This window comes from Poecilia latipinna, unplaced genomic scaffold (assembly GCF_001443285.1).
Source record: "Poecilia latipinna isolate Pla-1442-1.1 unplaced genomic scaffold, P_latipinna-1.0 Scaffold896, whole genome shotgun sequence".
In the NCBI taxonomy this organism is placed as follows: Eukaryota; Metazoa; Chordata; class Actinopteri; order Cyprinodontiformes; family Poeciliidae; genus Poecilia; species Poecilia latipinna.
In genome coordinates, this window is record NW_015113512.1 from 27384 (window position 1) to 55145 (window position 27762).

Sequence of the window (27762 nt, forward strand, 5' to 3'; positions counted from 1 at the left end):
CTATGCAGAAGATTCGAATTTGGCCAAATAAAATTATCTCTCATTCACTCACATTACTGCATCACATCAAATAATATTACTCAAATAAAATCAAAATGCACAGTGCAGGGAAAACTACTAAATTGACTTAAACTAATTTGAAGTGTCATGAAATTCTAGTTTAAGATGTATATGTTTTTTATTTTGTTGAAGTTTCCTCTACCTGCTAGTCATTCTTACCTAAAAAATTCTCACTACTTTATCCACTTCAAGTTACTTCATTAAATGATAAAGAAGCAGGTTTTAATCGAAAATGCACCACACTTCTGGTTTGTAAACAAGTTTCATTGTTCTACTGTTGTTTTATTTTTTATTTATTTTATTTACTTAGCCTCACAAATTAGAACAGATTAAACATGCCAGTCGGTTGCCTTTGTACCAAAGACGTATTTACTCTTCCTTGAATAAGAAAGGCAGCTTGCTGTAGAAATCTTGAATGTCACCCGCACGTGAACGCGCAGAGGTGATGATGTTGGTGTGCGCGCGGGAAACTTCTCCGGGTCACTGATTGGTCCTTAGCAAACTGGTTCCACATCAGCCGACAGATCGCTCTATGCGTGGAGGCGTAACTCCAGCGTTAAGCTGCTCTCTCTTTGCTCAAAGAAAAACTGAAAGAGGTGTTTGAACTGCAGCTTGTCAATCAGAGACCTAGGACGAGGGATGAGCTTAGGGGTGTGACCAATGAGAAAGCGGAGAAAATACCCTCCTGTTGTTCATTTGATCCCTCTAATCAGGTTTTTTAAGAGTTACATAATGTTTTATCCAAACGTTGCTTCACTCGTAAACTCCTAAACAACTGATGGCTTTGTCTGTATACCACATGTGCATTCTTCGTATAGGAAGTGAAAAGAAATGACTGAAATATTGTAAGAATTTGAATTTTTCTGACAGATGAACATGCTTTAATCTAAACCAAACTTCATGGTCACATGTTTCTACTCTCAATTCTCAAGTCTTTTACAATCTCCAACAAGTTTTGTTTTAGGAATTGCTTTGCTTTATCCAGCCTGCCTAAGAAAACCATCCTGATAGCATTATTTTTGCAACCACCTGTTCTGAGCACTCTGAAACATCATGTTTTCACCGCCATCTTCCTATATGTTCATGATGATGCACGGTATTGGTTTTCTGACACACATAACATTTTGTAGGCCAAAAATGTCAATTTTCTTCTCATCTGACCAGACCAACTTCTTCCACTTTGTTCCCTTCAAAGCTTTTGGAAAGTTTTTAAATGGATGATGCTTTCTATTACCGATGGTTTTCTTCTTGCCACTCTTTTATCAAGGCCATGCGTCTAATTATCAGATTCTTCTAATCAAACTGTGGCTCTCTGTATTCTTCTGTGTTTTAGGGTGTCATACACTTAATGAGGAAAACAAGGTTTATTGGGTCTGTTGAGTCCACAACATAACCAAATGCATTAATAGTAGTTCTTTGTGAGGAGCTTGACTTACTCTTTTAAATCTTTTGGGATGTTTTGGTCATTCTTTGTTGTTGTCAGCACAAATGCAAGACTATACATGGATTTGGGCATTGTATTTATGTTTTTATTTGTCTCTAAGTGCAATTTGAATATGATTTCTAGGTTATAGCCTCTAGCTGGCTCGACCGGAGGGACCACATAGGAATAACCAGAATAACTTGTTGACTGAGCCTCATACCACTGCTGTCTCACAAGGACAAACCCTTTCCAATTTGTTGAGAAAAAGAACACAATATGCAAAAAGAAAAGAAATTATTGAAATGCTAAATACAAATGTCTCATATGGGGAAGCTGACCATATAGGACTTCTTATTTATCAATGGAAAAATTTATTTAATCCTCTCAAGTCTTGAAACAAACTTTGCTCTGATGTCACTGAATGTGTTGCAGTTTATCACATGGATTTGTATGTTAAATAAAAATATACATTTTTAAGAAGATATAGCAGGCAAAATATTTGCATGTCTACCGCTTACAATTTAAGATCTGCCCTTCTTGAATAAAGTAAATATTATAACGAGTTCTTCACACAGACAGATGTTGCTGTAAGGATACCTGCATTTACTAAAAATAAACTAATTCAGACTTACAACAACCCATTGCATGTGTTGACCTGACTTAAACGCCTTTGATGTTGGCACTTCAGGTTCCGGCTCTTGGTGTACTCTACCTGTATGTACTCCATAAATAATACACAACAATACACCACAGTTTATTGTTTGTCTGAGTAATGCTCTATCACACCAGTAACTCAGGTATTCTCTCATCAAGCCCACATTCCTGCATTACAAACCTTTTGACACATACTCAACAGAAGAGTTGTCATTACTTTTTCAATGCTGCCCCCTCGAGGAGACCACGACTTTAGCACATACCGAAATGGGAGAGTGAGGTTGTACCGTATCCATCCTTTAGATGGCAGCATTGTACATTATATTTTGTGGTACGCACTCCGATACGATGAAGTCCAAATAGATCCTAAATAGACTGCTTAAAAAAATAAAGGGAACACTCAAATAACACATCCTAGATCTGAATGAATGAAATGTTCTCATTGAATACTTTGTTCTGTACAAAGTTGAATGTGCTGACAACAAAATCACACAAAAATCATCAATGGAAATCAAATTTATTAACCAATGGAGGCCTGGATTTGGAGCCACACACAAAATTAAAGTGAAATGTTCCCTTTATTTTTTTTTAGCAGTATATATTTAACAGGCAACAGAAAACCAGTCACCAAGCAGAACGTAACCCAACACAGAACTAATTCGAAATAGCAAATCAAAATGTGTCAAATAAAACTTTCCCAAAGTGTGTTTTGATTACTTCCCACAGATTTTTCGAAAGTGTGGCAAAGTCGTTGGATTAACAGTGGATTTTAATTTTCATTCAATCGGCTGCTCATTGTGGTTTAATCCTAATCTTTAACTGAAGTGTACATTATCTCTGATTGATAATAGACTGCAGCACTAAGAGATATCAAGAAAACATCTAAAAACTGTTCCCTGGTAAGAAGTAAAACAATACTGATAAATATTTTGTCAGTGATTAAAATACTAGAAATACATATCTGTGATACGGATATTTAAATACTTAAATATATGTTTCTTATTGAGAACATAACTTAATTGATAAATACATAACTCATTTATTTATTAATTTAATTTTGCGGGTCTCCAAAACACCTTTGACTGTCTGATTATTATTATTATTATTATTATTATTATTATTTTAATTAGTTTGATCACATTTACGATTTATAATTTTTTTTTTGTTTGTTTGTTTATTTATTAGCTATTAAGATTTTTAATTTAAACGAAGCACCTGATCCCACGCAGGTCCTCGTCAGGTTTTTAAGTCACATGATTGAATCGTGTTTGACGTCATTTTCACTCTTCACGGAAGCAGTCGGCGCCGATATGATGGCTGCTTCGTCAGTTTAGCAGTAGGAAGAGGATGTCTGCATTAGATGAAGGACTTGTATCGCCTAGGTATAACACCTTTCACTAACTGAATAGGCCGCTGGAGAGTGTTTCTTTTGAGCCAGCAGGGATTTCGGACGCTCATTTCCTGTTCAAGGGGCGGCCTGAAGACGGACACCGGATAAAAAAATGTCCCTGTTTCAGTCGGCACTGGATTTCTTAGCCGGGCCCGGCTCGTCCGGAGGGGCCAGCCGGGACCAGAATGACTTCGTCGGACAAGTCGTTGAGCTCGGTGATATGAAGCTGAGGATAAAACGGGTGATCGCTGAAGGTGAGAACTTGCTCCACAGCCACGGACGTGACTGTCACGGCTTGCAAACAGCCATGCTAGGTAGCTGAAGCTAGCTATCGAGCTAACAACGTCAGTTGAGTTGGTTAGCAAATGGAAGCACCGCGACTCACCTAGCAAACACCAGGAGATTATTTGGTTTCGATCAACTTTGCATTAATTGTTGAAATGTGGATGTCGAAGGAAAACGCATTTTAGTTTGATTTGTTCGTTTTCGACTCTTGAATGTCGCTGGATAACTTCGAGTCATGAACCTTGACAGCTATTTACATGTTTTGGCAACACACTTTATGTGTAGATGTGGCAGCAATAAAGTAACACAGATAACACTAGGTTTGGCACGCTTCCTGATTATTAGATTTCCACAAATAACTAAAGCAATTTCCGATATTAGCTGGATTGTCTCGCCTAACCTTAAATGCCGACAGCGACAGTTGGGTTGCATTTGAAACGGGGGTTAAATGCCAAAATAAAAGTCATGCAAATTTAAGACTTTATTTATCTCTAATATATTTTTTTCCGTTTCCCTTAGCACAGGTCCGTTTTATCCCCGTTTTAATATGTACACTTAAGATAGGAGACATGTGGAAGCGTGGAGATAAGTGTGTTTTGATGTAAACAAGTGTTTTCTGCAGTCTATAAGGGGGCCTTGCAGTTTCGAAAAGAGGCGTTTTATGAGCATACAATTATTTTTTTCTTACCAGTCTGACCTTTTAAGATTGATAGAAATGTAACAACCTGACATTAACTGCCAATGAGACATGCTTTTAAACAGCAGTTTGTAAGGTGAATCTTGCCAACTGTTGTTTATAAGCAGTGTTGTATCAATAAAATTAAATGCTGGCCCACATTTAGTTTGTGGAGTTGTCTTCCCCATTGGTAATATTTCCATCCATCCATCCATCCATCCATCCATCCATCCATCCATCCATTTTCTTTACACCCTGTTGCTGGTGCCTTTCAAACAGTCATATTTGTTATTCTTTGTAAGTGAGGTGAAAGTATTGCAGCCTCTTTTTCCCCCAGTCAGCTAAACAAGAGTGTGCAAAACTAGACTGCAGCACTTTCTCTGGCATGTCCTTCATAGGAATGAAGCTACAATGCAAAGCATGCTGTGGTTTTGAACCCATGCATTTTTAAAAGCTTTGAAATACTTTGATTGCGCCATCTTGCCCATCACCTTCCTGAATGCAGTGCAAATAGATCTAAATACATTGCTTGAATGCATTGGAATGTGCACCTCCCAGTGTGACGCAACTTATTTAGCAATAAATGACTGATTTACTTTAACAAAAACGTATTTTTGATTTTTCTTTTTACACAACTATTTGTATCCTCACCTGTAATCTAAGAAGTTAATAGTCTGTTAATCCTTCTCATGCTTTCTCAAGATGAATTAGTCCCAGTTGAATTATAGCAGAATACAACAAATTTTACTGATAAATGTTGTTGTATGCGTTTATTGCTCCTTAAAATTATTCCTAGAAAAAACCCCAGAAAGTTATTTATCATGTTATCATGTTATGACATCATAGACACCAATAAAACGCTAGGATCAGTCAATGCATCTGACAACAATGTTGTACTAATGTTATCAGACCGTCCAGTGCCTTAACTGAGCCGGTCCTGGACGGCCCATCACAGGTTAAACTGGTTGAAGTGGAGATCGTTTTACACTAAGCCCCCCCTCCCCTTTCAGACTCGCGTCCTGCTGTCTGAAAGGTTCCTTTGTTGCTCTGCACCAAGATCTTTGGATCCTTGTACAATAAATGGCTCCAACCAGATGTTTTTTTTTTTCACCTATACATTTATTTATTTACAAATCTACAAAAGATTTAATGAAATGAATTTCAAAAGATCAGTGAACAGAGAAGTCTTGCAGCTTAAATTGGAAAAAAGGAAAAATAGATATTCCAAAATTTCTGCCTTCTGTTGTTCAGGCCTGCATTCCCACTGTGATGTTGCTACTTTCATTCCTGCTACTAACAAATTGGGGAGAAAAAAAAAAGTCTGTTGCTCTTTGTGCCAACTATCAACTACATTTGAACGCATTGTTAGTCCTCAGCTCAGAAATTGAATGAGCTTGTTTTGTCCTGCTCATGTGAAAGAAGTATGTGTGACTATCGGGTTACTGGGTTGAATCCCAAACAAGGTCACCGAATCAGGCCTGGGATAATGAATCCGTCTTACACACACCTGAGCAGCCAGCAGCCATCCTTGGGTAAATAAATCGTTAAAGATTAGAGACGGGCAGCTGTTCCTTTAGTCTTTTTTTGCTGAGGAACTCAAGGCGGGTTGTTGATTTACTCATCGCTATAGTGACCGTACGCTTCACCTGTTTGGATTATTGAGATTTATTTATTTATTTTTTTTTTGTCTTCCAGCAGTACACACTTTTACATTTGGAATAGGAATTTAACAGTTGTTATTAAATTAAACAAGTCTAATTATGATTATTAAATTAGATAATTTAAAAAAACAAATTTAACAAAAAAATAATAGTAATTTCAGTTAGAAGTAATTTTTCTGATTTATTTTAGTTTTTTCAATGTAAACTATTGATTTTTGTTGAATCTCATCTGCCTTCCAGCATGCACTAAAATGAATTCAAACACACAATTTTTTCTTGTTGCTGAAGTCCAAATGTCCCACAGACTTAATCCATGCAACACATAATACCATCCTGTCCTGCTGTATCCATTGGCGGCAGACAGATTATAGTTAGTAAAACATAATTCTTCTTGCTGTTTGAATATAGCCTCCAGCTTAGAGCTAACCGCTCGTAACTGAGTTTTTTTTTTTTGTAACAGGCCTTATCGTAGGCACTTGAGGTTTAAGAAATTAAGCTGGTGCCAGAAAGTTTGCTGTGTTTGTTTTTCAGCGATTTTACTTCGTTTCAATCTAGTCTGGTGCAGCAATTCAGCGATCTACAGATAAGACTGTGGTTGTACCGTTGTAGACTAGACAAGTTTTTTGTGGGAGGATCGTTAGCTGAAGTTCTGAGTACTTTTTCTGATCATGAACTGAACTCGATCCACTGTGGAATCAACTGTGTAGAAACACTTTGCTGGATGAGTTTTCTTCTTTGGTCTGTCACCATTTTAACTCTGGGAATAATCCAGTCAGAGCAAGTTAAACTTAAACACATACAGTTTATTTTTGGACATTATTATGTTTGATTGCATCACGCATTATAGTTGCAATACACAAAACATTCCAGATGTAAGTTATTTGCCTATGAATGCCACAATAAAATCTAAATATGCTATTATGTCTATAGTTTTGCTTAATAGTTTTTTGTTTTGTTTTTTTCTTTTAAGGTGGATTTGCTTTTGTGTATGAAGCCCAGGACATGAGCGGTGGAAAGGACTATGCTCTGAAGGTAAGACGAGTTACCTTCAGGACTGAATATTTCAGACTGATTTGTTTCTAAGTATTGCTAGCATGTACATAGAAATAATTGTTTGGAATCAGTGATTCTGTAAGGCTCTCACCGGCTGATATTGTCAGCTTTTGAGATCTTCATTTGTTCATCTCTGGAGATGAGATGATGATCAGCTCCTTAGGAAAAATAACTCACTTTTTAGTCTATATTTTCCTTTCTGTTTCGAACTTTTTCCACTTTTAAATCCCTTGGATATTTAAAAAAGCTTCACCTGCTTTTCAAGATGTTAAAGAGAGTTGAGTGGTTTAAACTTCTTTTTCATATTATATTCTGTTAAATCTGCGCTGTAGACACTCTTATTGCTCCTCTTTTATGAGAATGTTGAAACTTTCTTTTAAAGTGTTCATATGGGGGGAAAAATGTCAAGTTCAAAGTTTTAGCCCACTGCTTGAGCATTTTGCAACACACTTTTAACACTAATGTCAATACATGTTGTAATGTCTACTGGAGCAGTGGGAGATTTTGTGGTCGATTTGACATCAGTGATTTTGTAAATCTCTCAGCGGTTGATCCTGGAAGCTCAAATGATCTTCAGCTGTTTATATCTGGAGCTGTGATGACGTTACAGTGTGTGTGTGAGGATTACAATACACAGCACTGAAGTTAAACAAGTTTTCACTGTTATTTCAAAACAAAGACAAAATTATTGCATAATTGATTTGTTAACGTTTTTACAGTGGCATCCAGCACTCCTACTCTGGTTAGCATTACTTTATTTGTGTTTTCTCTGTAGATGCAGCAAAACCATGTCTTAGATGTTGGGATTTCAAAAAGATAGTCATATAAAATGATTAAATAAAACTTTTTGTCTGCACTTTCTGAAAAGTATCGCTACAAATGATTATTATTATTATTATTTATTAATTTTTTTGCATGTTTTTGTTTCAGAGGCTGCTGTCCAACGAAGAGGAAAAGAACAAGGAAATTATACAGGAAGTCTGCTTCATGGTATGATTGACCATACTCTATTTCTCTTAAGATTGCATTGGAAATGTCTGCCTCAGTAGAGAGCAGATGTTGTCATGTGAAACAGCCAAGTTAAAATCAAACCCACATGTTTGAGGTTTGTGGAACAAACCTTGGGTTTGCAAGCTGGTTGTACAGAATTATCTGCTTATTTTATAGGCAAAGCCAGGCGTTACATTTGCAATTCAAGAGTCGAATAACAGTATTAATAGTAGTTGGTGGTAAATCTACAGGTGATTTATTTATTTCTTTCATGTGTGAGGATAATGTATCTCAGACCCCAGGAGGTTATTAGTTAACATTTGAGCCAAATGGAGGCACAGCTGTGGATATATTTTAAGGCATCAGCTCTCATACAAACTTCCTCATGCGACTTTCTGTAAAAATAATATTTAAAAAAAAAAATCAGAAAGAGAACCTCTCTGAGGACCTCTCCAAATCTGGTCCATCTTTGGGTCTGACTTCCAGCTGAACTGAATGTGCCATGTTAAAACAACTACAAGTATAAACAGCATGGGAAAGTCCAGCCATCATGCCATTCACAAGACGAGCTCTGTGCCCGAGAGATGTGTGTGTTTTGTGGTGAAATGTGTGTATCAAGTCCAGAACAAAAGGAAACCCTTTGTGAAGCTGCTGGCTGTAGAAGAGTATCCTTCTCCCCAGTGAAACAAATACAGGTCCTTCTAAAAAAATTAGCATATTGTGAGAAAGTTCATTATTTTCCATAATGTAATGATAAAAAAATTAAACTGTCATATATTTTAGATTCATTGCATACCAACTGAAATATTTCAGGTCTTTTATTGTTTTCATACTGATGATTTTGGCATAAAGCTCATGAAAACCCAAAATTCCTATCTCAAAAAATTAGTCTTCAGAGTCATGTCCTGTGGTGTGATGAAATCAGAGCTGTGCGGCCACACTGACTGCTGTTACATTTGGAGAAATAAAAGAGGGAAGCTTGCATTCTTCAGAGCTCTATCCCAACTGGGTGGTATAGGGAGGGAAGCACAGCAATTTGTGGGGGTGTTTCTTTGAAGCAACATCTTACAACATCAGCCAGGAAGTTAAATTTCCACCCTGCCAAAGTAGGTGTGAATGGTTGGGATTACAAAGCCCTCATTTCAGTTCCATAGATCATTTTTTCTCAGAAATATAAAGGTGTTTGTGAGAAACGGCCTACAGACTTGACTCAGTTACACAAATTCTGTCGGAAATATGGACTAAAATTTTGACAAACTATCGGGATAATCTTATTGATATCGAAAATGTTTGACCACAAATTATACAGATTAAAAAAAAAAATAAAAAAAGTCTACCAAAAATTAAGAAACAATTTACAAAGTTCTGAATTTGAAGACCATTAAAATTTAAAACTCCTACCTGACATTTAACAAAAACCATATATTTGGTGATGCTGACTGACTTAAAACCAGGGAAGTTTAGTCTGATTAGCCTGGAAGAAATAAACTTGTCTCTTTGTACAGTGTGCTTAAAGATTTAGTTTCAACAGTTTAAAAAAGTCAAATCTGAGAGCAGGCCTGACATCACAGCTCTGTTTATACTCTGCTCCTTCACCCTCTGGCTTCTTCTAGAAAAAGTTATCAGGTCATCCAAACATGGTTCAGTTCTGCTCAGCTGCATCAATCAGTAAGGAGGAGTCGGACACCGGGCAGGCAGAGTTTCTGATCCTCACCGAGTTGTGTAGAGGTAAATACCGACTCCCACTTCTGCACACAGGCCTTTTCCTAAGTGTTGGTACATCTTCCTCTGTCTGCCTCGTCATGTCGGGCTCCGGGTTTACTCATCCATCCAACGTAGTTGTGTTAATTCGGATGACGCTGCACTTTCTCAGGAACTCAGAAGGAACTGGTGATGAAAGTCTCCCTTTTTTGTGGCTTTTTCATTTCCTGTTCTGCTTCCTTTTCTTGTTACATATGCCCTGGTTTTCATTCAGCAGGTTTTACAACTTTATTAGCCTGCACCTTCCTCTTTAAACAAAGAGTATGCATTAATATTCAGTTGTCTTTTTTAAAAATACATTTTTCATAAATTTATGAAAAATAAATTTATGCAAAGCAGAGATTTGCATCCAATATGTTTGGGTTAGAAATGTACAAAGGAAGTCAAAATAAACTAAATTTGCTGCAATACTTGCATAAAGTCAAATCCTTGTTTACTAAAACTTATCTTTTGCCAAAATAACAAAACAAGAAAACTGCAACATGTTTGAAATATGCACAATTATTTTCTGTACTGTATCAAACACAGTGACTGTCTTGTAAGCTATTTTCAATCAGAGTAATCTGCAGACTTACTGCAAGTATGTTAAAAAAATAAAATAGAAAGCACATCAATAAAACACCTTGATTCCACATAGCTCAGATTTTAGTCAAATGCAAAACACTGTGGTAGATTCCTCCCCGTTTTCTATTCATTGTGTAAAATAAATACTGAACGCATTTCCTTCGTTAAACTGCGTACATTTTGAGAAAGATTTGAACATTTCTCTGAACCGTTGGTGTTAATAAACGGCTTGGTTTAAAATGGGAAATCATCATTCACATAAATATGTTTGCTCTGCCTCAGGTCAGCTGGTGGACTTCATAAAGCGCGTCGAGCAGCGAGCTCCCATGTCATGTGACACTGTGCTGAAAATCTTCTACCAGGCGTGTCGAGCCGTGCAGCACATGCACAAACAGAAACCTCCGGTCATCCACAGAGACCTTAAGGTCGGTCGGCTCTGAAGAATGATTCTTTAAACGGGCGTAGAATGATGAGCCTGTCACTGTGCGGTGGAGCTGAATGAGACGGCCTCTGATGTGTTGCAGATTGAGAACCTCTTGATTAGTAACCAGGGCACCATCAAGCTGTGTGACTTTGGCAGCGCCACCACAGTGTCACATTATCCCGACTACAGCTGGTCTGCACAGAAGAGGTCCATGGTGGAGGATGAGGTACACACACACACACACACACACATACACTGCTCTAAATAAAAAAGAAACACTGAACCGTTGGATACAAGCAGGAGTTACTGATGTTCTGTTCCTCCTCATTTCCACAACCTGTTCCTGTTTTCTTTTTCTCTTTAAGTTGTCGAAGGTTCTGCTCACATAATGTGACAAAACTGCCCACTGCAGGCACAAATTCCTCAAATTTTTTGTTTAATAGAAATCGTTTTACATTTACCAAGTATTGTGCTGCTATCAGGTTGAATCTCATTACTCACTGAACTAGTTTGAATTCTTAAAAACACCACTATGTACGTGTGATTTACATTTTTTCTCTTGCAAGTTTTTTTTTTTTTTTTTTTCAATAACGCAACGCAACATAATGAGCAAAATCTCATTTGTACTGGGGTGCACTAATGCAGATTAATGTTTTATTTTTTTATTTTGGCCTCTCTGAAGGAGCATTAATTGATAAATAATAACAATATTATGGGTTAACATGCATTTGTTAATCATATTAAGCAGCCATGTTTTCCTATTTTTCTTCCCCCAAGAAACAAACAAAAAAAAAACAAGACAATATATGCAGAACTATTTTTTTAATAATTTAATGTACCAAAGTGACAGTTTTAATAAATGTCTCCTATGTATGTAAAAAAAATAAACTTAGGTAAAGCCTCCATTTATCTCACTGAATCCAGTTCCATTTACACTGGAACTCTAGTAATGACATCTTGGTGTTAAATAGGAACCAGAAATGTTTGATTGAATTGACCAGAGGAAGCACAGATTGATTACATTAATGCTATTAATACCATAACCACACAGAAACATGCACAGAGACGAGAAATTGTAAATCTAATATTGTCTGCTAATGTTTCCAGACCAATGATGGTAAATATATGCTAGAGCAGACAGCTTGTATGATGGCGTTGTAGATGAAAAATACCTAATGTTATCCTTTTCAGAAGTACACAAGCGATAAGAAAATCTTGGTGAATTGGATAAAAAAGTAGTTTTTACTAATTTATTGGAAAATATCTAAAACCAACATGGCTGGTTTATATATCTGACTGTATCTGAAATATTTTTACTTTTTTTTTTTTTTCGCTCTGCAGATTACAAGAAACACCACTCCAGCATACAGAACACCAGAGATGATCGATCTGTACTCCAACTTTCCCATCAACGAGAAACAGGACATCTGGGTCAGGAGCTGGAAACTCCTTACTTTTTCTTTTTTTCTTCTTCTTCTTTTTTCTTTTTTTGCTTCACTTTTTATTTGAAAGTAAATTGAATTCAGAATTTCCACTTTGACCATCTGTTCTCCCATGCAGGCTCTTGGGTGCATCCTCTACCTGTTGTGTTTTAAGCAGCATCCTTTTGAGGACGGAGCCAAACTGCAGATAGTCAATGGAAAATACTCCATCCCACAGGACGATGCCAGATACACTGTGTTTCATGACCTTATACGTATGTGCTGCTACTTGTTCGTGATTCTCAGACTGTGTAATATTTACAGACTAGGAATTTTTTTTTTCTTCTTTTTTTTTTTAGTATAATTCTGCCTGCTCTATTTTTATTTTCCCTTTTATTCCTTTTTTCTAGGTTCCATGTTGAAGGTGAACCCTGATGAGAGGCTATCCATTACAGAGTTGGTCAACCAGCTGCAGGAGATCGCAGCCGCTCGTAACGTCAACCCCAAGTCTCCAGTTACAGAAGTGAGTGTTCAAGTAAAAAGTAGATATCAGTTAGTGTATTTTTGATAAACCGTCTTGATTGGCTAAGACTGCTCGACTGTCTGTAAGCCTGAGAGAGTCACACGGCCCCTTCCGCTGTGTGCCTCTCAAATTGCTGATGCGGTTCCTTTTACCAAGTCTCTCATGCAACACATGCACTCGGTGGAGGCACAAAGGAGTCAGTTTGCTCCTTTTCTGGCTTCTTTCTTACTTGCGCCCACAGCTTCAAATAGGCAGACACTTGGAGGTTTCTGTGAGCTGAATTTTGCCAAAAACATGAAATGATTGTAGTTTGTTTAGTGGCATTGTTGTTGTCCAGACAGAAAACATTTCTTATACTGGCAGCACAGTCGGTTTAAAATTTCAGTTTAATCTTACGATTTTCAACTCAAATCCTTGTACTTACTGTGAAAGCTGATTTCAGTTTGAAATCTGCAGGTCTTACTGGGACTCATTCCTCCAACTTTTTGATCTGCAGTAATTCCCTCATTGGTCTTCAGTATCCTCCACTAAATATTTGCTACAAAATAAATTACTTGTTTGGTTTTGGCCAGCAGCAAAGCAATTCACCAAAAGTTCACCTGAATCTTCCTAAATTTTATGCAAAGACCTGAATCCAGACCAGACTGATGAGTGTGTTCATGGGAGGTGAGGGGGGGTGTCGGTGGATTTGGCGATCGCTGATCTGATTAGGGCTAAGAAACGGTTTCCCTGCTGGACATAAGGAGATTACGATCCTCCTCCACTCTCCGCTGCAGTTCAGTGGAGACATATGGAGCAGCAGACTGAGACGTAGCAGAGAGGAGACAATTAAGGAATGGAGCAGAGATGGAAACGCAGCGCCGTCGACTCGCAGTGAAGAAAGGCGTGAATTCAAACTGCTTGCATTTTTAATTTGCTCAACATCGTTTTGCTGATACTTTTCAAGGGTTCTTATTTTTCATGACATCTTCAACTTTTTCTTCTCATTAAGCAGTTTTGGTTGCCAGTTTTGCAGTATTTTTTATTTTATTTTTTTTTTTTTACATCTTCATCATTCCTGCAACAATGTTGAGTACATATTACTGTTGGCGTCCAGTTTATGATGGCTATGAATGTCTGCAGCTGCTGGAGCAGAACGGAGGATTCGGAAACAACGGAGCGCAGCCACCCATGCAAATCCAGAGTGTCCAAAACAATGCAGGTAAGTCCGGTTAGTAATGTTGGGATCGCTGAAGATTAGGGGGTTTTATGCTTTCACAGACTAGCAGAATATCCCTAAATCTCTAGTGTTGCATGCAAACAAAATGACAGATTACATATCACTTTACAAAGAGGGAGATGTTTAGGAAGCATGGTTACCAAGGCTTTAAGTGATGGTTTCTAGCTTTGTGTCCCAGTATTCCTGGTAATCTACTGAATATGTTGACGTTGCAGTGCGTCTTCCATGAACCGTGAAAGCTGGCAGCTTTAGCTCAACTTCTTTAAAGGACATGAACAAAAAACATGGACGAGAGAACAAAATGGATGTTGAAGTCAAGATATTAAAATGCGGAACTGGGCATTGTCAGTTTAGTTTTATTTTTCTACATTGAAGCTGGTTGCTTCACGCTGCTGGTCAGCTGGCTGAAAGGAGGCAGCTATACAGCAGGGTTAGTAGGAAGTCAGCCATTTGTAAATATTTCCTGTTGCTAAAATAAAGTCATGGTGCAAAAACTGACAACCTGCTTTTACTTAAAATTACATTTGCTAAGCTAAGAGTAGCATTTCTGTTAAGCAGCTGAGAGCAGTTCAGCTACCTCAGCAGATAGCCTGACTAAAAGTGTAGTTATTACCACATTCGTAATAATCTTTGTTATTGTTTTATAGACTGTAGGAATATTTGTTGCTAGACCATGTTTTATGTTTTGTGTAAACAAGGCAATGATGTAAAATTGCCATTTTTACTGAAGGTTTCTCATTCAGAGAAACTCCGACTGACCCAGGCTGACGTGGAACAGTAATGGCTTTTCCCCTTTGTAGTGTAATTACATGTGTTTTAAATCTATACTTATCTTGAATGCTAAAATATATATATTTTTGCCATTAAGGCAGTTCTCAAGTTTGAAAATCTTTTTGATGTTTGCATTTGAATTGATATAATTAAAACATAAGTAAGGAAAAAATCCCAATGGCAAAAGTAATGTTCCCATTTCTCTACAGGAGGAAGTTTGTGAAAATGCAAGCCCTGCTATTCTGTTTTTCTTTGTGTACATTTGCCAAAACTACTGTAATGAGCTTATCTTTTTCAGCAAACACACACACTTACACACACATGCAACCTCCTTGATGCCTAATAAGAGGATTTCTGTGCCATCTGTTGAAAAGCAGAGCGTGTTTGTTCTTTCTTTTTGACGATTAGCTCCATCTGCACCTTACTGAAAAAAAACATCAAGAACCTGAATTATCACAGTATAAAAGCCAACAAATTTGTCCAAGCTGTTTTCTGCCTCTCCTCTTTATTGGACCACTCGGTGCTGTTAAATGGACATGCGCGGCGTTGTCTGTTACTCTACAAATGGCACATCCACTTCTCTTCTTTCCCATGATGCCCAGGAGTGTATGATCCCGATCAAGCAGGAAGTGGCTTCCTGGACATCTTGAGGGGAGGAACGGAGCGCTTCCTGACCAACATTAAAGACACTTCATCTAAAGTCATCCAATCAGTAGCCAGGTAAGGCTCCAACTTTATTGCTATAAGTGTCTTTATATTTTCTATTTGATTATTTATCATGAAAAGCTTTGTACATGTGAACTTTCTTACTTGGCATAACCTGTACAGTTTTTGAACTGTCTGGGATTATATCAATAAAAATATAAATAAAACTATTTTCTGGAGGGGAAAGGGAATTCCAGGCTTTATTCTACATCCCATTGTTTAAAAATGTCATCCATCCATCAGCATCCTTTCATCCATCCCACCACCTACTCATTCTTCTATGTGCCCACCCATCCATCTATGTTTTATATGTACTTGTTGTATACTCTTTATATACACAGTTAAAACTAGATATTTGCTGACACTGTATATATTTTTTTCTCTTTCTTTCTGACATTAAATAAGCCCAAACATTTCCAGATGTTAGTGCATCATCAACAAGGATCATCATGGCCAAACGATCCATTTTAGTTTCATCAGATCACCGGACGCATCGCAGCAGAATTAAGGCATTTGTCTTGTACATTTTCATACCATCACCATCTCTGGCTTTTTATTTTGCCATTATCCATTTCCTAAACAGTCTTATCCCTGGAGGGTTGAGATGGAGGCTGGTGCCTATCTCCAGCGCTCATCATTTGTTCATTTTGCATTTGACGTAATCACATCTTCCTTCCTGAGTGGCTCTCCATGTAGGGAAGGAACATTTAGTCGCTCAGCTGTCCAAATTTTTGTTATCATATTTCGGATCGACGAAAAGCAAATGGCTAAATTTCACTCTTTGATCCTTCTTTCAGTTATTTTTTTCCTCATCTGTTTGATCCATTCGTGTGGTTGTTTTTGTTTATTTTTATTTTATGTTGTTTCTTTTCTCTGTCCCAATCCCTCATGGTTCCACTTTGTGTACATCTCCTAGCAACCCGAGGTAAATATGGCTCGGTGAAGTTTGTCATTTCATGCGTTGCCGTCTGTGTCCCGTAGCATGTGTTTGATCTAGAGGATAAAACCTTTTACTAAAGCTTCTGCTGTTCTGTGTTCATCATCACGGCTTCATGATCCTAACATCACACACTCAATAATTCAGCTGAGTGTTGCCGAACAGACGGGTATTAATTTGGGGTGAAATTAAAATATATTTCAGCCATCTGCATTCTTTGTGATAAGATGTTGTTGCTAGATTAATTAAAATTTCCGTGCTGTAACTTAAAGGGTGTTTACCTTACGGTATTTTTAAAACCCAACGTTTTCTTGTTGTTGCATCAATACTCACCATTCACCCATTTATAGTTTTTGTAAAAGAGGGAGCTTTGTTTTATAATAAGATATTAAACCATCAATTAATTTTTTTTTTTTTCCTGCCTTCCCACTCTGAGCATTTAGTTGCTGATATGATGACGCACCACTGTGTAAGAGCAGCTGGTGTAAACCAGATTTTACCATTACTCTTAGGTTGACAAACTGTTGTTAACATTTTATTATAGAGCTTAATGCAGCTAGTTTTATTAAAACAGCATTTATGTCTGTACAATTTTAGAATAATGCAAGCCCTTACCATAACTGAGATTTCCAAAAGGTTACCGTTTCCAAATTCAGCTTTTCCCAGAAGTTAAAAGCTCAAAATAACAAAACATGGCAGCCTTACTGGACTCTGTTCAACCTTCCTGAACAAGTTTAGTTTTAAAGCTTCACTGATGCTGAACATGACTCACTTTGAGCCTCTTCCTTGCAACGACAACTTCTTTGTTGTCAGCATGACCTTGTAATTCTTAGGTGTGGTGTGTTCACTGTTTGAAAAAAGATTGGAATTTTGAGTTTCCAAATGGCCAGTGACCTGCCAGAGCCAGTTGAGATGAAAGTGATCTGATATTGAGCATCTATTGACTTCACCAGGCAGTTCCTGCCGTGTCATCAGTTTTTCAGGCTTGTGAACAAACCAGAGTTTATTATTGAGGATAGCTAATTGCTAACATGATAATTAGTTTTTACAATACAATGCTAATGCTACATTGTTGTCCGTCTCTACAGCAGCTGAAGGACAGAAAAGTCTTTTAGAGTTGGCATTCAGAAGGAACTATGAAAGTGAGGACAAGTTTTCAATGAAAGAAGAAAGTCAGGAATATAACCAGACATCTGACTGATGGAAAAGAAAGTTAAAATATAGTGAAACTAGTAATGAGCAAGAGGACCATCTGTCATTAATAGTTTATCAAATGTAATAAAAAAATGTAATTGCATTCCATTTTCACGTAACCTCCCAGTTCTGTTCCCTTAAAAAACCTTTAAAGATGTTTCCTTTTTTTAAAGAGTGATTTAACTCAGAGTGTCCACACATCTTTCATTGGAACGGTTGGTCACAAATGAATGCTTAAAAGTTTGAATGAGCAAATATATAAACTGTAATAATGAGCTTTTCAGCACTCCACTGCTTACAGAGCAACGTTTTCACCTTCCACGTGTCTTTAACCAGCATCCCGCTGTGCGTCCTGATGCCATCCCATAATATTTACTTTAGCTGGAGTTGATGGCTTTGGTACTTTTGCTTTCCCAACCATGATGCATTGCTTGTAATATGCTGCAGTGTGTTTGTACACGCTGTAAGAGTGTCTTAAAGCCTGGTGTGTCGTATAACAAAAACACTTACTCTGTTTGTGGTATTGGGTGTTTTGGCAAATGTTTGCGGTGCCTAGAAAAGGAAGGAGGAACGTGCCATATGTTAGAAGCCATTAGAAACCAGAGTGATAGTTGAATGTTACAAAAGAATTGTCTCCATTTCTTGATTTTTTATTTTTTATTTGTTAGTCTTTAGGTTACCTACTAACTGCTTGTGTTTTTACCAGGCATTAGTCAAGCAACTTTTTCTTTAATTGCTTGAATGTGTCCCTCCAGATGCTCTGCCTCTTTTTTAAGTCTGCTTTTTGTTTTTCAGCTATGCCAAAGGAGACCTGGATATTTCTTACATCACCTCCAGAATAGCAGGTAGATCAAGTTTCTGCCATAAAATCATTTTTTCCCCAAGTTCTTTTGTTGCTCTTATGGAAGTGATTCTGTTGTTTAAGTAAATGTGATTTAAGTTGAAGTGAACACACATTGTAGTGTCTCATGTTAAGGCAAGTAAACCTTTATTTTTGGGGTTACTGATCAGTTGTGTGTGTGTGTAGTGATGTCTTTTCCAGCAGAAGGGGTGGAGTCTGCGATAAAGAACAACATCGAAGACGTTCGTCTGTTTCTGGATTCACGTCACGCCGGCCACTACGCTGTGTACAACCTGTCTAGACGATCCTACAGGCCATCACGGTTCCACAACAGGGTAAGAAGAGCGCTTTTGTGGATATGATCCTACATGATTGGTGCAGGGTAATGAGATGCAGCCGATTTCTTCAGCCAGTAGAACTGCATCTAAAAACTTCATTGTCTACATCAACATGTTCTGCATCGTCTCTACATTGTCTCTCTTTGTCCCTTGTGTCCAGGTTTCGGAGTGTAACTGGCAGGTGCGCCGGGCTCCCAACCTCCGCAGTCTCTACAGCGTCTGCAAGAACATGCATGTGTGGCTCAAACAGGACCAGAGGAACATCTGCATAGTGCACTGTCTGGTGAGTAAACCAGTCCTCCAGTCATGCTCAAAAATGGAGGAGATCATTTTATAGGTTAATAAATGAAACCATTAATTTATAAGATTATGTACACATTGATTATTTGTGTTTGTGCGTAACTGCATCCTAAAAACGTACTGCTCGTAAATTTATCAGTTAATTATAAAAGCGCTTTAAAATCGCTTTAGTTGTTACAGCTTAGGTACATATTTGTGCAAACCTAAAATACATTTCTGGTGTTGAACGTCCTTCGACTTTGCACAAAGCAGCTGAAGACCGATCAGTGAGCATTTCTGACTCAGCCATTAATTATGTGTGCCGTCTTCTTTACCTTTCGTCAACATCAACCCCAACCTTGTTTGAGACGAAACATGCCAAGTGTGTGATTGATCTGCATTACTAGTAAAACTGCTGTCAGCTGCTGCTGTTCTTTTAATTGATTTGATCATTTGTTTTTGTTTTTTTTCTGTGTAGGACGGCCGAGCGGCATCAGCAGTGGCAGTTTGCTCTTTCCTGTGTTTCTGTCGCCTCTTCACTACAGCTGAGGCTGCTGTCTACATGTTCTCTATGAAACGCTGCCCGCCTGGCATATCGCCCTCACACAAAAGGTACGAAACCCAGTGTGCAGAAAATGTTGCGTTGGTTTGTTGGTTTCCTCTCAAATTGTGAAATTTATCTAGGTTGAGTTTTTTTTTTTTTTATATATATATACCGACATTTTTTTAAAACCTTTTTCACAAAATAATGGAGTGCTCTTGAATGTTGCTTTCCGGTTTTAGGTACATAGAGTATATGTGCGACATGATGGCAGAGGAGCCCATAATCCTTCACAGCAAGCCTGTAGTTATTCACTCTATCGTCATGACACCGGTGCCGTTGTTCAACAAGCAGCGCAACGGGTGCAGGCCGTTCTGCGAGGTCTACGTCGGAGACGAGAGGGTCCTCACCACTTCGCAGGAGTACGACAGGATGAAGTATGATTGACCTGTAGTGCTTTTTGCTGTTTAACCAATATAAAGCGGCATAGCTCTTTTATTCAGTTATTCTCTCTCACCGCCTCCCCAAGGGATTTTAAGATGGAAGATGGCAGAGCAGAGATTCCCCTCAATGTTACAGTTCAAGGAGATGTACTTGTGGTGATCTATCATGCTAGATCTACACTGGGTGGGCGTCTCCAGGCAAAGGTACAGGCACAAATGAGTGTTACCAGGATTTTGGCTTTCATTTTATCAATACTTTCATATCTAATATATATAAAAAAAACTGTTCTGCCCAAAAGACTGACTTTCTGATGTCAAAAATCTTTTCCAGATGGCATCAATGAAAATGTTTCAGATCCAGTTTCACACAGGCTTTATCCCAAGAAACGCAACTACTGTCAAGTTTGCTAAGTATGTACAATGTTTGCTAATTAATATCAGTACAAACTGGAATATTGTTACTCAAATGATACTGACTTTTTGCTATTTACATTAGAGCTAAAACTCAAGGGTGTTAGTTTTTTTTTTTTTTTTTTTTCTTTAACTTTTTCCTCCACGTGTTTATTTTTATTTTTTATTTTTTTTCTGTCAGGTATGATTTGGACGCCTGTGACATCCAGGAGAAATACCCAGACTTGTTCCAGGTTAATCTGGACATTGAAGTGGAACCCAGAGACAGACCCAGCACCAAGTCCCCTCCATGGGACGGCTTCCAGACCAAGGGCCTCAACCCCAAAATACTCTTCTCGTCTCGTGATGAGCAGCAGGAAATCCTCAGCAAGTTTGGTAGGTCCTGGATTTGATTTACTTAACGTAGCTTCTGTAGAGCCTTGAAAAATAATAAGATACCTTTGACAATAGTTTTGTCCCTTACAACCTCAGACTTTATTGGAACGGAGCAACACAAAAGATCATATGATTCAGAAGTGGGTGGAGAATAATAGGATGAAAATGTTTGGTTGGATTTATATTCAGTTCCCAAAAGAAAATGCAGCATAAAATAAGAGTCTAGCATGGTCTGGTGTAAATACATCAGGAAACATTTCCAGGTGTTTTGAGTTGGATAAGCTGATTAGCTTGATAATTAACACTTTTTTTTGTAATATTATTGGATTTTGAGATCTCATTTTTTCATAAGCAAATAATCATAAAAAAATATAAGAAATGAAGCCTTGAAATAATTATCTCAGAATAATGAATCTAAGTTAATCAGACTTTCACCTTTTGAAATGTCAAAAAAAAAATTGAACTTTTTCCATGATAATTCGTTTAGATGTAACTGTTTTTTGTATGCAAAGTGAAAACTTCTCAGTGTGTTTAAATAGTGTCGCCTTTTGCTTGTTCTTCATGCATATTATAACCTATTAGTATCTGCTTAGCAGGACAATAAAATGTTTTTTTAATTTTTTTTTTTTTATTGGATTTTCAACCATTTTTGTTGCAGTAAAAGTACAGATGAAACTCTGGTATAGTGTGAAGTGAAGCACAGAATTATCCATGCAAGCCTTCCACTAGAACCAGTTTAATCTCTATAAACTGGGTGTGTGACCACCACAGGTAAGCCTGAGCTTCCCCGTCAGCCTGGTTCCTCTGCGTTTTATGAGTCGGAGTCGCCTCCACCGGCTCAGACCCCAGATGGCGCCAACGCAACCGAGTCAGAATCTCCTGTGGGCAACGACGCCAACTCTAGCAACTTCTTCCAGACACTAGATTGGGAAGGTAAATTCACTCTTTTATATTTCGCTGAAGTTGAAACGTGAATATTTTGAATCAGTTTTTTTTTTTTTTCTTTTTTCAAAGAGGGAAAAGCCTCTGATTTTTGTTTCCTGTCTTATGCTGCGAACCACTTCAAACACCAAACGTTTTCCATGAATTAAAAGTATTTTGATACTTCAAATTTTTTTTTAAAATTTGCTCTCATTTCTTCCTTGTGCTCTCAGACACTCAGAGCCCTCATGATGCCACAGACAGCATAGGAGGAGGATCCATGAACGACCAGGAGGATCTGAGTGATCAGTCAGAGGGGGAGTCTTACTCCGCTCCCAGTGGGGAAGCTTTATCCCATGACCTCAGTGAACAACTGTTCGATGCCGATTTCCAGGTGGGCTACTTGCTTTGCTAAAATAACACTGAAGGCTTCATTTTAATGTGCTCTGACAGTGCTGTCAAAGATCCAACGATTTAATTTCCTCCTTCCCGCCAGAACCCCCCTCCAGCACCCGAGGACTCTGATCGAAGCGACACCGCTGACCTCCTGGGGTTGAACTCTGACCCCGAGCCCCCTGCCTCATCTGCGGTTTCCTCTGGTGCTTCTAACCAGGGCGGACTGAAAGCCGCCTCCAGCAACAGCGATCTCCTCAATGACTTGTTTGCACCCCCTGCTGGCCAGACAGGAACAGTGCAGGAAGATCTGTTCTTTAGCGAGCCAACCAGTGGAGCCACACCTGATGCAAAACGTGAGGAGTGGGAGTTTGTAATGCTGGATGCATTATTCCAGAAACGCTCTCTTTAACTTCAATGTGATGTTCATCCGATCATGAATGTTTTGCAGCCATGGGCGACCTGTTTGATCCGTTCGGGATGGGGTCCGGCTCTGGCGTTGGTTCCAGTGTGGGCTCTTCTCGCCAAGCCTCCGGGCCCGACCTGTTTGGAGACTTGTTGGGCTCTGACAGTTCAGCGACCAGCGGGTTCAGTTCTGCTCACAGTACCACCACCCCTGCATCCAACACCAGCCTCTTCAACCTCAGTGAGTTCACAATCAGCTGAGTCTTCATACCGCTTTAACTTTTTCACATTTTGTCACGTTACAGGCTCAAACGTCAGCATTCTAGTGAGGTTTTCAGTGATGGGCCAAGACTGAAATAGTGCATAACTACCAGAATATATTTGGTAGAGATCCACCAGACCTGGGGATCTCTGCAGCCCTCTCAAAGTTGGCATGGGCCTGCTTCTGTTTAATGAACTCCTTCCCACAGCGTGGATCTTTTTATTTTTGTTTTATCAGGCAGTTTTTGTAAAAAAGTTAAGCCCTCTATTTTCTTTTGATTTCGTAATTTGGTGCCTCAGTATCAGTCGGTGACATAAAACCCCCATACAGTTTGTGTTCAAGAATTATCAATAGTTGTTCAAAATGGGGGTGGATTAGAATTTTATTGTAATTTTGTGCTACTATTGCAAAAACAATTTAAACGATCATAAAAAAAGCAAACTACTTACTACTTCATCACTAGGTAACATTATGACTGTGACTGCATGGCACAGCATTCATAGTGCCTCAAACAGGCTCCTTCAGGACACCATTTAACTGCACATAGTAACTAAAAATAATTATATTCTCAAATATACTGAAATATTTGATGCTCTCGTGAAACAAAAAAGTGGATGAAATGGTACAAATCACACACCAGTCAGTCTTTTGAACATTAAAATTGATCAAGTCAACAAAATCAATGAAACTTCCTGCTACATCTTGGTGCGGTAGTAATTAGGGGCACCTGGTCTTCACAGATAAGCTCGTGAAAGACGGCCCTAAGATGACGTCCTCAGCCAGCCAACCAGACCTGCTGGGCGGGTGGGACAGCTGGGCGGCTAAGACCACACCTGGCATCACCACCAGCACAAGCAAACCCAGTTATACCAACACAGGTGGGTAGAGGAATATTAGTTAGCAAATTGTACGATGCATGTGGTGTTTGTTTTTTATTGGCATATCAGGTTTGTTAATGGCTTTACCGCATGTGAGTCTGACTCGTATTCCAACTGTAATTGCAGCTTCTGGTGTGTCGTCCATGTCGAAGGCCAAGTCTCAGACTTTTGATCCTTTTGCTGACCTTGGATCCCTGGGCTCCAATTTACCAGGCGAGTTTTTGCTTTTTACAGTGTTACATGGTTGATTTAACGAGCAGTGACCCTAACATGTGGATAAACATCAACTTGAATCTCTTCACTTCCCAAAGTAAGCGTGATATTTATTCTTTTTCTTGCAGGCTCCGCAAGTAGTAACTTTTCAGGGGCTTCATTCAGCACAAAGACTCCATCTTCCTCCACCCCTTCCTCTGCGAAGCCTCAAGCACAAGCCTGGCAGTCGGGAAGACCGGCCGCAGCGCAGACCAAACCGTGGTTGTCTGGACCTGGATCAACACCGAAAGCATCTTCAGTATCTCAGCCTGCAAGCACACAGTCCTCTAAGCCCAACTACAACCTCAACTTCACTAGTGTCATTGGTGGGAGGGAGGAAAGAGGGGTTCGCGGGCCTGGATTTGGTAAGAGAAGCCCGAGGAAAGGATTTGAGGCTTTTCTGCTACAGAAATGCTTCTCATTGATAAGTTTCAGATTAATCGGTAGTGTTGTTTGTACCGTAGGCCCCAAACCAAAGGTGAAAGAGGATGATTTTGAGGAGCTTCTGTCCACTCAGGGTTTTGCTTCCAAGCCTGATAAAAAGGGACCAAGAACCATCGCTGAAATGAGGAAGCAAGAGATAGCGAAAGACATGGATCCCCTGAAGTTGCAGGTAACGAGCTGAATGTAATACATGTGCAACTCAAAAACACTGTATATGTTCACAAGACTATTTATATTCCCTGAACTTGTTCACAAGTTTTTCAAATTACAGCCAATCCCTACATGTGTTTAAAGTGACTGCATTATATAAAATTGTCTTTTTTGAGCATAACATCATGTTATAATGTCGTGCCCTCATCAAAAACATTCCTGGAGTTTTGCTTTGATTCTTCCATGCTGGTTTGAGAAATCCTTGAATTCCTGTGGCAGCCATTCTGCTCTCTCCACGCAGCTCCTTCAGACTAGCAGCAGCATTTAGCAAACACTTGGTCAAATTGCACACATGCAGAGCTTATTGTATGAACTATTTCTCAGTCCAATGAACTAAAGAACTTATGAAAATAGCTGAACGGAGAACTGATGTTGAGATGACGTGTTGAAGGCGGCATGTCGAAAAGCAGGAGCTTCTTAAAGAGACAAACGTCCAATTTTAAGTCAAATTTCTTTTAAATTATTTTATGTATACAGTAGCTTAATAACAACTGAAGGTAGCAGTTACTTGACTTTGTTATGAAATGGCACTACTTGCCTGGAAAACCCTGCCCCTTTAAGTGGGGTCTTTATGTTTAAAGGTCAACAAAAGATGGTGCATAGCTGCATAGTGAGACACTTTTTCAACATCTTTTGCAGATGAAAATCTGTAAATATTGAGAGGTTTTTAATTGGCTCTCCTGAATCTATAATTTTCTGTCTTTTGCAGTACATCTCTGCAGCCTTTACACATCTAACAAGTAATAGTTTTTCCATTCCTCTGTGCAAAGTAGCTCCAATTCAGTCAGATTAGATGGACATAGTCTGAGCAGCACATCTTTAATTCTACCTTTTACTACTTAATTCAATTCAAGTGTGGACTTCGACTTGACCATTCAATCTTTTATCTGCATAGAGACCAGATTTATGTAGTGCACATAACAGCTGTCCATCTCTGTTCCTCTTACGATGCTCTGTTTTTTCCCTGCCTGTCCGTTCAGGCCGTGTGTTTTTACACTTCAGTTATTTTATTTAATTTTTTCCCCGAACGCTTTTTGTTCTCTAGCAAACCTCTGAATGATTGACGTCATTTATTTTCCACTTTCCAGATTTTGGAATGGATCGAAGGGAAGGAGCGAAACATCAGAGCGCTGCTTTCAACTCTGCATACAGTGTTGTGGGAGGGGGAAACGCGCTGGAAGCCCGTGGGCATGGCTGACCTCGTGACCCCTGACCAGGTCAAGAAATTCTACAGGAAGGCAGTGTTGGTTGTCCATCCAGATAAGGTACAGCTTCAAAATCCTGCACATGTTGCAGTGTGGCGCTCAGACCTTCAGTGATTAACGCCGCCTCTGTCCACGCAGGCCACCGGTCAGCCGTACGAACAGTACGCCAAGATGATCTTCATGGAACTGAATGACGCCTGGTCAGAGTTTGAGAACCAGGGATCCAAAGCTCTTTTCTGAAACACCGGCCTGGACCACTACTAAACCAGACCAGACGTGCACTGGGCTGGATTTGGCCCAACCAAACGAGGGTTTGACTGGGCCAGATTGGACAGGGCTGTGCCCACATTGGGCTTTAAAGGGTGCCGAGCCTCTGAGAGGTGTCCTCTCTACAATTCTCCTTCTTCCTCCTTTACTTTCTTGTGTTTCTACAGCTACAAGAAAAGACCTTCTTGCCTCACTGTAATGGAAATACTTCTAATTCTTGTTCTTACACAGAGGGTTTAATAAACATTGAGATGGTTTGTAAACTCACTGCCTACCTGTGTGACTGCCTGAGTGGTGCTGCAAACGTTGGGAGGAGGGAATTACTGACAATTGGGCCAAAAACTAAAGCTGTCGTTTAATTTGGGGGATCGACACTGAGAAAAGTATGAGCTATTTTGGTTATTGGTGGTACTAATTTTCCTTTGTGCTTTGCACGTTTGCAGCCGGTCTTGTAGTTTACTGGCAAATAAAAGTGATTATGGCTGTAAATTGTTAAGCATGGCAGCAGACTTGAAAGTTTGCAAAATGCCATTCGTGATGTTGAGACTTGCTTCTTCTTCTTCAAAAAAAAAAATGCAAACATTTCCAAACAGAAATTGATAGAGATGACCGAGAAATACCTTATGAATACCTTTGCTGCTCTATTATGGGTCACAACTTGAATTTTCTCGAGCCAGTAAGTCAAGACAATTTACCTGCTGAACACTACTTGTGCTGCTTTATACCTGTTATTGCTGCAGCAGATCAAAGTTAAAAATAATAATAATAAAGAAAATGCAGCCCTCAAACTTGTTTTGGAGTTCCTGCATTAATCCAGTCAGGCAGTCTTTTTTTTTTTTTTTTAAGTGCTCTTCGACTTCCACCTTCAGTGTACACTGTGTAGCAAACTGCATGCTAATCTCCATCAAACCTCTAAGCAACAGCAGGTGGATGTCTTCGATTCCTAACCAGGGATGTTTGAATGAGCAGTTTTCTTCATTGAAGTGCTTTTTTTTTTTCTTCTTCTTCTTCTTGTAGCAGCGACAGGAAAGATGCTACCAGCGTGATTGTACCTGGTGACAGACCCCTCAGTCCATGATTTTAAGCTCTTCTGTAATCATCAATCCCGTTTTTGTCATTCACGCTCCACACCCGTCTTTAACACACAGTTTACAGAAAACTAGAGTTCAGAAAATTGAAGGATTGAAAAGAAAATGTGATGGTCTACTCTGGTTTTATAGGGTGGGGTGTTTGTTTTCTCACTCTTTGTATTACACTGTTTATTAGTTAAAATATCCTTTCCTTTGTAAATATAAGAATATTATCATCCATCAAGTGGCTTTGTAAAGATTCCAGCTGGGGGTTTATCTTGATACGCCTCAGGCTGGACTGCGTGAATGTTTTTTTTTTTTTTTGTGTGTGTGTGTGCTGACAAATAATGCAGCTTTACAGGGCATCGTGCTCTTTTGCTGATTATCACTTTTTTTTTTTCTTTAAAAAAAAGTTTCTGAAATCTTTCCAACTATTTTTCCATTCACATTTTACCTCATGGACCAATCAAATCTCCTCTTTTTTCTTATTTATTATAGTGTTTTGTGAAGGCGTTT

General features: G+C 38.8%; 1 protein-coding gene across 2 annotated transcripts; it reads left to right on the top strand.

Moving 5' to 3' along the window:
• The first annotated feature begins 3395 nt into the window (after positions 1–3395).
• On the top strand, positions 3396–26750 carry gak (cyclin G associated kinase). Of its 2 annotated transcripts, XM_015048647.1 has the most exons (30): positions 3396–3781; positions 7120–7181; positions 8133–8192; positions 9806–9920; positions 10800–10942; positions 11042–11167; positions 12283–12372; positions 12502–12637; positions 12773–12885; positions 14008–14086; positions 15478–15595; positions 16497–16505; positions 18507–18556; positions 18739–18887; positions 19051–19173; positions 19648–19781; positions 19953–20147; positions 20240–20357; positions 20485–20564; positions 20746–20939; positions 21711–21872; positions 22094–22254; positions 22357–22609; positions 22705–22899; positions 23661–23798; positions 23925–24011; positions 24140–24415; positions 24515–24663; positions 25793–25969; positions 26048–26750. In XM_015048647.1, the coding sequence occupies exons 1-30, from the start codon at positions 3640–3642 to the stop codon at positions 26147–26149; spliced, it is 3936 nt and encodes a 1311-aa protein (XP_014904133.1). In that variant the 5' UTR covers positions 3396–3639; the 3' UTR covers positions 26150–26750. The 2 variants fall into 2 exon arrangements, with proteins under 2 accessions (XP_014904133.1, XP_014904134.1); XM_015048648.1 differs by lacking the exon at positions 16497–16505.
• Positions 26751–27762: the final 1012 nt, after the last annotated feature.

Coding starts and splice junctions, on each gene's coding strand:
- gak (XM_015048647.1), top strand. CDS start 3,640: ATGTCCCTGTTTCAGTCGGCACTGGATTTCTTAGCCGGGCCCGGCTCG. Junction 20,940..21,710: donor GGAAATCCTCAGCAAGTTTG/GTAGGTCCTGGA, acceptor TGACCACCACAG/GTAAGCCTGAGCTTCCCCGT. Junction 25,970..26,047: donor TGGTTGTCCATCCAGATAAG/GTACAGCTTCAA, acceptor CTGTCCACGCAG/GCCACCGGTCAGCCGTACGA.